The sequence below is a fragment of the Erinaceus europaeus genome, chromosome 5 (assembly GCF_950295315.1).
Source record: "Erinaceus europaeus chromosome 5, mEriEur2.1, whole genome shotgun sequence".
NCBI classification, from domain to species: domain Eukaryota; kingdom Metazoa; phylum Chordata; class Mammalia; order Eulipotyphla; family Erinaceidae; genus Erinaceus; species Erinaceus europaeus.
This window is the reverse complement of record NC_080166.1, coordinates 72657531-72670573: the sequence shown is the minus strand read 5'-3', so window position 1 is coordinate 72670573 and position 13043 is coordinate 72657531. Positions and strand designations below refer to the sequence as shown.

The 13043-nt window shown below is 32.2% G+C and overlaps 1 protein-coding gene across 4 annotated transcripts in view; it reads left to right on the top strand.

The window, feature by feature from the left end:
- TDRD3 (tudor domain containing 3) overlaps positions 1 to 13043 on the top strand; it is a 133419-nt gene that overhangs the window by 101584 nt on the left and 18792 nt on the right. For 2 of the 4 annotated variants that reach the window (XM_060191421.1, XM_060191424.1), the window contains one exon: positions 11276 to 11361. The exons of 1 other annotated variant lie outside the window; for it this stretch is intronic. In XM_060191421.1, the coding sequence (XP_060047404.1) occupies positions 11276 to 11361 (86 nt within the window). Of the gene's footprint in view, positions 1 to 3852; positions 6457 to 11275; positions 11362 to 13043 lie in introns of those variants that run through there. One more of the 4 variants, XM_060191423.1, reaches the window with a different exon arrangement.

The window sequence follows — 13043 nt, the reverse complement described above, 5'->3', positions numbered from 1 at the left end:
TAGTTTTGTTCTTTTTCAGTTTCTTTCTGGCATGTCCTTTATGTCACTCTCAGTCCCCAAAGATAAATAATAAAAACCAAATACCTAGTAGTAGTATTCATGTTTTAGACTGTTAATCTTTATTTTCAACTGTGCTATTCTAGAATAAAATAATTTTCTTGATAATTTGCCATTTAATATATTATAGTATATTATTACTTAATGGTTATTTATGTTTAATTGAAAGATTATATCTTATTATTTTCTAAAGTTTATCTGCTTTTTCCCTTAAAGACTAAAATACTATCAATATCTAAAATACTACTATTTCTTTTGCCCTTGGATAAACTTTATTTTTGCCCTTCTGGCTTTCATATAATGGCTGTTTTCATTAAAAAAAATTTTTTTTAGTGTTCTTTTAAAAATGTTTATTTACTTATTCGAGAGAGACAAAAAGAATTTAAGAGCAGAGAGAGAGAGAGAGACCTGCAGTACTGCTTCTCCGCTTACAGACCTTTTCCTCTGCAGATCGAGGATTGGGGACTTGAATCTGGTTCCTTGCACATAGTAAGATGTGCTCTCACTTGTGTGCGCCACTGCCAAGCCTTTTCTTTTTATTTATTAATCCATCTTAATTTAGTTTTGGTGGTAAAAATATTTAAGTCTACTTCCCCTCCACCCCCTCCTCCTCCATCTCCTTCGTTTGAACTTCAATTTTCTGCTCCAGGATGACCACCACTGATGAGCACATTTGTCCTTCCTAACTTTCACCCCGAATTATTTGATTACTCTCTGGTTGCTTTTGCAATGGTTTTAAACAATAAATTCATCAAATTTGCCCATGTAAGGATTCTGTTTAGATCCACGGCAATCCTTCCATATTCTTCTGTTCACTTGTGGTCTGTGGCTTATTGTGTTTTTTTTTTTTATTTTTTTATTTTTGCCTGTTTACTTTTCTGCAATCAACTTGAAAATTCTCTATAGAGTGCTTGAAATTTATTGATAAATAAATTTCTGGTTCTTTTTGTAAATAATCAAATGATTATTAGTGCTTCATAATTTTGCATAAATTAATATAACAAATATTTTGAGGTCATGTGCACCATTATTGAAGAAAAGATCATCCCTTATTTAGATGAATAGTTCATTAACTTTAGAAACATATTTTTGATAAAGAGAAGTTATTACTTAGTATAGTTTTTCCCTCTCCATTTTTTAAAAGATTAAAATGTGGATATAAATACATAGTAAGTCACTGAAGAAAAATCTATACACTTGTCACCACATGTAATGTAGAGTTAGATTTCTCTTAGCTCCTGCAAGTATTAAACTTGGTATCCATGAACATTAACTCTTATTCAACAGTGGAATTTCAGCATGCTTTAAGATAATTAGAATGCACAGAATCATAAGAAAACATTTTCTGTAGCAATATCAAAGTAATTCTTTGCAAATAAATAAATCATGCAATAAAAATAAATGGGTGTACAGATGCATCAGAATTGTTAGAAACTTCAGAATAATTATTTACTCAAATTAGGGCATTAAATTTTAAAAAATTATTTCACTACATATAATACATGTACATTACTTTCTGTTATGATTAATATTGTATCTTTTGTTAAGATTCTGCTCATTATTACTGCAAAGTTTTGAAATATTCTTAAAGTTATCAAAAATCATTCATTGATTTTTTTTTTTTAAAAAGTAATTTGCAGTAAGAATAGCCTAAAATGCTACATATAAACCAAAAGCTATCAGAAATCAGTTTTCTATACATTCTCTTAAAGGTGTAAAGAAAAATCATTACATAAGAATCATACAGTATTAAGAGATTCAATCACTAAGTTAGTAGTCTATGGAAATTAAAATTAAAAATCAACTTAATAGTTTACATGTATGTGTTGATAATTTTCTCATGAGAATTTGGTTATCATGAGAATTTTGGTATCAATTTAACTTTGTAAACTAAGGGTCAATTTTCCTTTTCCATCTAGACATAACTTTTAGTTCTATAACAAACTAGTGATATTTTAGAAGTTTTGATTATGACTAAGTACTGTCTTTGTTCTTCAGAGTTGTTTACTAAAGGACTTGATGAGTCATCCTTGAATTTTTTTGTTCTAGGTAGATTTCACATTTTTTTAAATTAACTATCATGTTATTTTTTAAAATTATTCACATCTCTATCATAGTGAACTGGCTAGTTATTGTACATAATATAAGGTTAACAACTCCTAACTGGGGAGTCAAGCGGTAGCGCAGTGGGTTAAGCACATGTGGCGCAAAGCGCAAGAACCAGCATAAGGTTCCCAGTTCCAACCCCCAGCTCCCCACCTGCAGAGGAGTCTCTTCACAGGCAGTGAAGCAAGTCTGCAGGTGTCTTTCTCCCCCCCCCAGTCTGTCTTCCCTTCTCTCTATTTCTCTCTGTCCTACCCAACAATGAAGACATCCCTTCTTCTCTCTACTTCTCTCTGTCCTACCCAACAATGAAGACATCAATAACAACAACAATAATAACTACAACAATAAAACAACAAGGGCAACAAAATGGAATAGATACTTGAAAAAAAATTTTAAAAAACTCCTAACTGTATAAAAGTTCAGATTTTGTTCAATGTTTTTCCAACATTGTAGAATTTTCTTTAATAATGTAAATGAAGAATTTATTGACTCATAGTGAGAAAAATTATATTTCTGACCATTGTATGAGAAAATATTCATATTTCTGACCATTGTATGAAAAAAATTGTGTTCTGCACAGTCGTCAGATTTTTTTTAACTTTAAAACTAGTACTAGGTACCCAGTTAAAAAAAAAAAAAGATGAAAGCAAAAATGTACTATACTACAAGCAATTTAAAATTACTTTAAAATATTCTCACACTGGACTGTTTAGATAAATATTTTGTCTTTTTAGGTTGTTGCTTCTAAATTGTTTTTTTTTTTTCTAATTTGGAAGAACACCTTCAATTCCTGATTTTTCAGTTATATTTATTTATGTTAGAGAGTTTTTTACACAGTGATGGAGATGAAACCTAGCATCTCACTCATGTGCTTTACCACTGAGCCACCTCCCACTGATTGACTTTTTTTTATGTCTTTTGGAGTGGGGTGGGGGGAGGGAGAGATAGAGAGAGGTAACAGCCTGGTGCCATCATCCCTGGAGCTCTCCTTGTTGTTCCCATATGTTTGTACCTTATCCTCCCGACAGTTAAACCCAGAAAGAAACTCTGGCACTCTCCTACTTCCTTGTACTCCACCTTAATTTGAAGGTAAAATTAGCATGATAGAAGAAAGTATGGCTTAGTAAATTTATTTGTTTTAGAAGTCCTTATATATTTTATAAAGCAAAAAAAAAAAATTAGGAAGGTTTGGGTTCTGCTTTTGTAATAATAATATATTATCATTTTTTTAAAAAACCTTTCAGTCTTGTTTTACTTTTGAAGAAACTACAAAAGTACAAAATATATTTTATAATGACATCCTGGGAACATATTTGAAAGTTTCTTTCAAATTCAAATAACATTCATAAGCAGCACATAAATTATTCTATCACTTAAAAGTATTAAAAAGATAAACAACAAGGGCAACAAAAAGGGAAAATAAATAAAATTTTAAAAAAAGTATTAAGAAGAAACATAATAACAGAATCCCTCATCTACTTAAAAGAGCAAGGAGATTGAGAGTTGCAGTATCTAAATTAATGAGTTAAAGTGGATAAGAACAAGGTCATGTTAGTGATTTTAATGGCCTATTAATAAACTTAAGCTTTATCTAGCTTGTATGCGATATCAAGAGAGCATAATCTACATTAAAGAGGGCAATTGTTATAGAAACCATTAACTTTTTTTTTCCTGTTTTTTTGCCTCCAGGTGCCAGCACTATGAATCCACTGCTCCTGGAGGCTATTTTTCCCATTTTTGTTGCCCTTGTTGTGGTTGTTATTATTAGTGTTACTGTTGTTATAGCAGTTGTTGTGGTTGGATAGGACAGAAAGAAATCAAGAGAGGAGGGGAAGACAGAAAGGGGGAGAGAAGGATAGACACCTGCAGACCTGCTTCACTGCTTGTAAAGCGACCCCCCTGTAGGTGGGGAGCTGGGCTATCGAACCCGGATCCTTATGGCGCACATATCCTGCTGCGCTACTGCCCAGCCCCTGAAACCATTAACTTTAAGGGAAAATTGAAAGTCTGTAACAGTGATATTCTGCCAATTAGTGTCTAGTAAAACGTTCAAGCACATATCTAATCGTAGTCCAGAGATTGTTTGCATCCTTGCTTATGAAGTTTTAAATAAATTAGTGAGTGCAATTTTCCATTTTTCCTTTTTTGCATTAAAATATACTTTTATTAAAGTCACCGAAAGATATTTTCTTTCACCATATTTTGGGAAATTTTCCTTTCAAATCTTGCCATATGAGCAGTGCTTATTTACTTTTGAAGTATAAATACTAAATAGGCAGAATGTTCCTATAGAGCTAGTTAAATTCTTTTTATAATCCAGTAGTCAAACCCTAGGTGGTAGAATTTGGGGAATTTTATGCAATCTGTTTAAGCTTTATTTTAACAAAATTTGGTTATATTTGATTACTTTTTTATTTTTCCATCTTATTTACCATCTCCACATGAAATTCTACATTATATAAAAAAAAATAACTGGAGATATGAAAAATGCTAACATAAGGAAAATAATTTATTTGTAAACGCATTCCATATGCATAGATATGTCAATTTAGGTATTGTTCTTATATACCTATTGAATCCCAAATTTAGTTTGTAATGGAAGTTAACAGATTATTGTGAAATATTTGTGTTCTAGTTTTAACTTGACTGTGTCATTCAATAATGCCTTTTTATGTCACCATTTAAATTAATACTGTGAGAATATTGTTATTTTTACTAGGCATTGATGAATTCCTATATACTTTTTTCAAGTCTATACAAAAAAACCTCCATCCAAAATTAGTTAAATATTATGAAACAGAAATAGGGATACTCTTAAAGACCTAACAACTCATTATCTTGTGATCTTTGGAAGAATAATGTACTATCTAATGAACCTATGCAAAAATATTGTTCGATTTTCAATATTTAATAAGACATTGTAATCTGTTCAAGAAAGTGTTCTGAAGAACATCTTTTAAACGTTTCTGGGTAATCTGAGTTTTCTTTCACTGAGCAATGAAAGTACAGATTATAATGTTTTATGTCACTTTTTCTTTTCAAAGGTGATATGACTCCTAAATTAAAAAGAGAGAGACTTCATGCTTGCTATTTTTCTTTTAAAGTTATTTTAATGGCATTATTCAGATGTAACTGTAGTTTATAATACAATATAAATTCAGTATCAAACTAGCATAATTGAAAAATTGGCAGCAATCCTTTTAGTATGCATGGTAATACTAGAATACCAGCAGATACAATGTTAACTTGCTGTCATTGAGTTTTCCCTTTATTAATGGATATCTGAAGTATGAACTTTGAATTCTGGTGTTGGTTAAGAAATAAATTCACTGTACTTTAGATATATGCTGAATATTATACAATCCTAATTTTTCCTATAAAATAGTCTTATGGAGGCATTGTGGGTGAGACCTGTAGTTTAAGAGGGCTGGGATTGTCGGATGAATATACATTTTTCTTTGACATATTTGATTCAGTAGATTCAAACCTTGCTCTCTTTTTAAATGTAAATTTTGTTTCTTAATTACTCTACTAATAGAGCTTTTGAAGATGTAATTTAAAATTGCACTGTTTTACTGTTCTTTCGCATTCTGTATGCAGAAGACTTAATAGATTCTCTACTCAGGAAATCAATTAGTTAAATAAACAAGTCTGATAAGTATTTTGTTTTATTTCTTTATTTACAAAGATATTAATCATATATTGGACATGTCCTTTGACAAGGTACTTATGTCAATGTATTTAAAGAGTTTTATAAGTCTGAAGAAACATTCTTTTTGATTAGCAAGAATACATACACTTCTGTTTTAGCTTCTAGTGCATTTATAAGCCCCTACCATGGGCACCTGTACAAACAAAAAAATAATGCTGTTTATTGCGCTATAGACTTCATCCTCTTTCAGATGGAGCTCATAAACACTGCAACTTACCTCAAGTCAACTTTAGAAGTTTGATACTGATGGACTAAAAATACACCTATATGTCAGTTGTCTATCATTGTGATTTGTCAGGTGTACCTTTTCCTTTTTAATTTTACACAGTCATCTGTGTCTCTGCTAAATACTCTTTTTCTACATAATTGCACTTATCTTGTTTATTATGTTTTCATTCTTTAAATATTACTTTATTTTTTGAACTTTACTTAATTTTTTTTCACTTCTAGTGTTTTATGTGCACTATTGTTCCTGCTAATCCTAATTTCTTGAACTTTGTCAGACCTGTACTACTAACTATAGGTTCATGTGCAATAGATTTCACTGTCACATATCTAATAAAAGAGCGAAGTTGATCCTTTTCCTTGTGAGAATTACTCTAGTGTCATAGAGCTTCCAGTTCCATTAAACTTGGGAACTACTGGCAAGAATTTTATACCTTGATTGAAATAACTCCTTTTAGTGTCCTGTCATTGGGTGAGAGCTCCATTCAGAAGGGAAAGGAAATACTGCAACAGTGAGTACATTTTATTTCCCTTAAAAAAGGAAGATGCTTTTTTTTTTAACTTATATAATAAAGAGGCTCTAGTTAAGCAGTTTAGACCATCATAAGGATACAAACAAAAGTGACAGTATACTTTGTCTTCAGCCTAATCCAATTAGCTCAGGTTTCCAAAATGTGTTCTGAAAACAGTTAAGCTCCATAGTTAAACAATGTTAGGAAACACTAGATTAAAAAAAAAAATCAAGTAGGGACTCGGGCAGTAGCACAGTGGTTTAAGCGCATGTGGCATGAAGTGCAAGGACCAGAGTAAGGATCCTGGTTCGAGCCCCTGGCTCCCCACCTGCATGCGGTGAAGCAGGTCTGCAGGTGTCTGTCTTTCTCTCCGCCTCTTTATCTTCTCCTCCTCTCTCCATTTCTCTCTGACCTAACAACAATGACATCAATAACAACAACAATAATAAAAAAAACAAGGACAACAAAAGGGAAGAGAAATATTTTTAAAAAAATTTTTAAATCAAGTAAAAATTTTAATTAAGACTCCTCTGAGCCAAGTAACAGGTTAATTTGTTATAAGTCTCCAGGCAAGAGATCTGATTGCAAACTTACTTGTCCACAGAACTCCTTGCACTCCCATCCCACTATAGAAGCTGCTATTGAAAGCCTACGGGGGTACTTTGGAAAATGTCATGACTGTCTTCTTAATTTCTTTCTCATTTTTAAATTTCCCATCTTTAGTAAGTGGTGACAGTTTATCTTTAAAATATACTTCTTTGTATATTACTAATTTCTCAATAGTAATAACTGCGTTGTCGGAAAAGTCATTACATATTATTTTCTGTTTTTTATGCATAAATGTGTCATGACTTTTCTTACAACTCATTATACCACTGCTTTATAATATTTAATAGAGACTATGTAAAAAATAATCTCGCTTCAAACATGTGCCAGGATTCTTTACTTTTCTGTGAATAGGGGAAAATATATAAACAATTATAATCCTATGTATGTATGCAATTGATAATAGTTTTATTATGTGAAAAATAAAATTAATACTTTATTTTACATATAAAACGGCTCAATAACCTTTCAACTTTAACAATTAAATCTGGAAACATTTACCTTGATTTTTAGAAATTATAGTTTGTGAGAAAAACCAGTGTAGCTTTTAAAATCTTGATGTCCTTTCATATATGATGTGTATAGTTTTAACAGTAAGGCATTTTCATCATTTGGGTCATCTATAGTCCAAGACACAATCTAAACCCCACCCCACCCCTTTTTTCTTAAGTCCTTATTAGCTACTAAATCAAAGCAAAGTATAAACATATTCTATTGGGTATGTGGACATTTTTAGAAATAGGCATCATACACACACATAATAATGATATATATGTTTGTTTGTTTTAGTTTTTGTTTTATTGCTACCAGGGTTGTTGCTGGGGCTCAGTGCCTGCATTACAAATTCACTGTCTATGGCTGCCTTTTTCTTTCTTTCTTTCTTTTTTTTTTCCTCTTTATATTTTTTATTTTATAGGACAGAGTAATTAAAAGGAAGGGGAAAATGGAGAGGGAGAGAGTAAAATAGACAGGTGGGGAGCAAGGGCTTGAACCCAGCTCACCTCTAAAGGTGCCTACTTTGCCAGCATGCAATCCAGGTTATAGCCTGATCCCACTATACTAGAGAAGCCTTCGGTGCTGTGGTATTTTTCTCTCTCTCCTTCTGCTTTCCTGTCTCTCTCTCTCTCTCTCTCTCTCTCTCTCACTCTCTCCTCTCTCTCTCTCTCTCTCTCTCTCTCTCTCTTTTTATCTGAATAAAGTTGAACTGGAGTGGTAAAACCTAGGTGATAACAAGAGGGGGGACAGAGACAGAGACAGAGAGAGACAAGAAAGCAAAGGGAAGGGAAGGCAGAAGGAAAGGAAGGAGAAACATCTTTTTCTAAATACTCATAAGCAAGGACAGAATTTATGGTAAGATGGTAGCTTGTGATAGGAACTCTACAAATAAATGATAGATATAAAAGTACCATCAGGAGGGTCTGGGTGGTGGTGCACATGGTTGAACGCACATGGCTACAGTGCTCAAGGACCCGGGTTGGAGCCCCCGGTCCCCACCTGCAGGGGGAAAGCTGTGCAAGTGGTGAAGCAGTGCTGCAGGTGTCTCTCTTTCTCTCTCCCTCTCTGTCTTCCCTCCCCTCTCGATTTCTGGCTATCTTTATCCAATAAATAAAGATAATAAAAAAAAAATTTAAGTACTATCTATTTTAGAACTTGAATCTGGGTTTTAAGTGAGCACATACTAACTTGGTAATTCAGATGGTAGAAGGAAGTTAGTAATTGTTTCAAATGACCTGTAAAGCCCAAATGTTCACCATTATTTCTACAGAATTCTTTAGTCATGAAGTCCAAGTTTGAGGACCTAATTTGATAGTTTTTCAGCAAAATTTCTTTGAGTGTTTTGAGGAACAAAATGGCTTTGGAAAACAGATTGACCTATATACAGAAGGGATTAAAAAATTTAAAAGAGAAGTAGAAGAAAAATTCCCATCTGATTGGTTGGGATGTTATCACTTTGGTTCTTGATTTCAGTTTTGTTGTTGTTAAATTAATAGCATAGTTTAAGGACATAGTCGGGAAAAACCTCTTGAAGCAAGTAAAGTAAGCTTGATTTCTCCTATTGTGTGATTAGAAGACTCAGTCCTCGTAGTCATGCTTGGCAAAGAGCTTCTTTGTATAAAGCAAGAAATCAGAAGTCAGTTTATTTATGTTTCCCTGTATGGTTCAGTCCTAAACCTTAGGAACTTAGGACTTTATTTTCTTTAGAATGTTGATAAGCACTTTTGGCATATTATTTAGTGAATAATTTAAAAGACTATAATGAACATTTAAAACATTCACATGTTTTAAAAAGTAAGTCTTAAAATAATGTATAGAGAATTATACTAATGTATTTCCTTCTCATAAAATAGGTGATCACTATTATAAATAGTATTATTAAGAGTTCATGAATTTGACTATCAAAATCCAAAAGATTATTAGCTTTCATTAGATTTTAGTGGAATTCCAGTCTTTAACACAGAGGCATTTACCAAGACCTTGTGACTATTAATACTTCTTTAATAAACTTTATTCTAAGTAAATACCTTTCCTCTTCCTTTGGTCTCTTTTTATCCCTTTTTTCTTTCTCCTTACCAAGACATCTTGTTTGCATTTAGTGTCTTGTGTCTGAATGTTTTCATTTTTGTTACTCACCTCAAAGTTTTCAAGTGGTTTTCCACTATTAGGTTTTATATGCTCCATCCTAGCTAGGGCTGATACTCAAATGAAGTTTATTTAAGTAGAATATCTTTTTGAGTTTAGGTAATCTCTAAATTCTTTAGGCACAAATAAATTGATGTCTCTGATTGTTCTTCTATAATAATTTGTATTTGTACTTAATTAGTACCTGGTCCTACTGATGGTAGTTTTAATAATTAAAGGGTCTGTTTAGTGGCTAACATGTACTGGAGCTTATTACTAGTATATCTGAAAATGACAAAAAGATTGGTCACTTGTCATCCATTTGAAAATTAGCAAAGCAAAGAAATATATTTAAAATGTTTAAAATTTATTAGAGGGGCTTGGGTGGTGGTATACCCAGTTGAGTGCTACAAGGACCCAAGTTGAAGTCTCTGGTCCCCACCTGCAGGGGGAAAAGATTCCTAAGCAGAGAAGTAGTGCTGTGTCTGTTTTTCTTCTCTCCCTCTTTCCTCTCAAATTTTCTATCTGTATCCAATAAGTAATAAATAAAATACTTTTAAAAATTTATTAGAAATCTAGTCAAGATATCTAATCATGCTTTAGTTTAATTTTTTATACATAACTTTGTAAGAAAAGTAAAGGAACTACTCAAGGATATAGAGACTGAAAACTTTAATTTTTTAATAAAAATCATATAAAGCTACACATTAAAGGCATTTTAAATATAATTTAGAAATGCATATAATATTTACAACTCTAGAAGATAATACAATTTCCCACTTATTTGTTAAATGATTGAATCTTCTGTTTATTCTAATTGTTATAATTGTTTTTTTAGTGAAAAAAATTACCAAGGGACGATGATTAAAATGTGAGAAAATGACCATAGAGTTGGTTATAGGTAGTTTTATTATTTTGGTCCAAAGGTGTTTATTTTATTTATTTTATTTTTTGTGCCACCTCCGTAGCTTCACTGCTCTAGGCTGACTTTTTCAGAGAAAGGCAGAAAGAGAAGAGGGAAAGAAACCACACCACCAAATCTTCTTTCAATGCAATAGGATCTGGACTTGCATCTGGATCAAAAAGCATGGCACTGTTCAAAATATTATAATGGTATAAGCTTAAAATTTGATATTACTTAATAGACTACAGAAAACTTAATGAAAATAAATTCTACTTTCTGAATTGAACATTGTTATTCTTCAAGGTTCCAGTAATTTTCACATAAATGGGAAAATTCAGGCAAAAACACTTCTGATATTGTTTACCCAAGAAAGCCACATTTTCAGATTCTGTGTGCTTTGTCCTGAAAGAGTTTTATGAAAAGGGGTCAATGAGAGAATTAAATGTCTACTCTGCTTGACCTCTGGAAGGAGGGGAGCAGGAAAGGCTGGTCTTGGGCATATTACTTCCACCTCCCTTTTTGCCCCTGCTTCAGCTCCAGGGGAGCTGGGAATGCACAGGAGGAGTAAGAAGACCTGGGTCGAGTCCCGGCTCTGCCACTTACTACCTATGTGACTTTGGGTAAGTTATTTAATATTTTTGGGCCCCAATTTTAGTATAAGACCATGTGAGGCTGAAGTATCATGGTTAATTAAAAATGCATTTGGTAAACTCTTAAATTGAATAAAACATAATTTTGCTACTGTCATAAGGCTTAGCATCCTTCTTCCCTATTTTTCTATAGTCAAGCATACTCAGTCCTCAATTATGCATTTTTTAAAGTGACATAAGATGACTTAACTCTGTGTCTTGCCTAAACTGGAATTCTCATTCTGGTTCTCCGCATGTTTTAGAATTAAATATCCACTTTATACAGAATGAGGCTGGTTAAATTAATCTTCATTATATTTTATGAATCACTGCTACCTTTCTTACTCTTCATACTTTCATCTTTTTTTTAATCTTCTCAAGATTAGTATTCTCAGGATTAAATGCTGAGAAACATAAAATAATACCTAATGCATAGAAATTCAGACTATCTAGGGGAGAAAGCTATTTGGCAAAGGGAAACTATTTAATCCTGTTATCAGGTCATTCATTAGTGGGTAAGGTTGACTAGGAAAATAGGAAGATAATTATGCCTCTAGTTCTTTATCAGGAAGGGAAGGAAATAGCTTATAGCTCTTGAACTATTTCACTGAAAACTTATATCCTTAGCTTGAGGAAGAGTCATGGAAGGAAGAGACAAGGGATGGTGACCATTTATTTTACTACCTTTGAATTATATCTGACTTTGCTATGTCTTTGTGTCTGAATAAAGTAATTTCTAGCCTACTTTCAATCAAATTTAGAATGCCAACTGTCAGTACTGGGTGTTTGGATATTAAAGATTGTTTAGAGATAAAGAAGATAGAACTTGCCTTCTGGATCATGAGCTATTTAGAATGGTATAAGAAAAGGGTCTACCTCTGCTTGGTTCATCTCTCCCCACAATCTTGATATGGCTATATAAAAATAATAGTAATAATAACCACTTACATGAATTGCTTGCCATTAATGCTTAATTCCCATAGAGCACAATAATTGTTACTCATGTCATGGTTAGATTAAGTTTCTTAGAGATTTTGCTTTTCATTTTACTTTTATAGCTTTGAACCCTTTATTTATGCTCAATGTGGTTTCTTGCTGAAGTAGCAATGTCATCTTTCATACCTAAAACTTAAAAATATTGAACTCTGGTAGTAATCAAAGAAAATAAAAGAAAGTAGTATGAAATTTATAAATTAATGGGATATTTTTTAACAATAACATTCATGCTGACAAAGATATAGTGGTTTGAATACTTATACATTGCTGATAGCAATGTAAATTGGCTGATTTTCTAATATTTTCTAAACCTTAAATGTCCTTTATACCAGTAATTCCATAATTGTTGATCTCTCCTAGGGAAAGAGGAAAGAAAATAAGCTTATTTCTACCTAATGATCTTTGCTACATTATTATAATAGTGAGCTTGAAGCTATTTAAATGCCTATCAATAGTACAGTGGTAAACTAAATTATTATCTGTGTGTTGGAGAAAGCATTACACAACTGTGATAAAGTTATCAAAGCTATAGTAGCTTAGAAATATCTATTTTAACTTAGTGAAATGAATTTATTGATTTGAATGAGAATACACTTAAAGTAGTAATTGTTTTGGTATAGTAGAATTATGTGCAGTGTTGGTCTGCTTCTAAATTCTGCTTCTAAGACCCCTTCTGT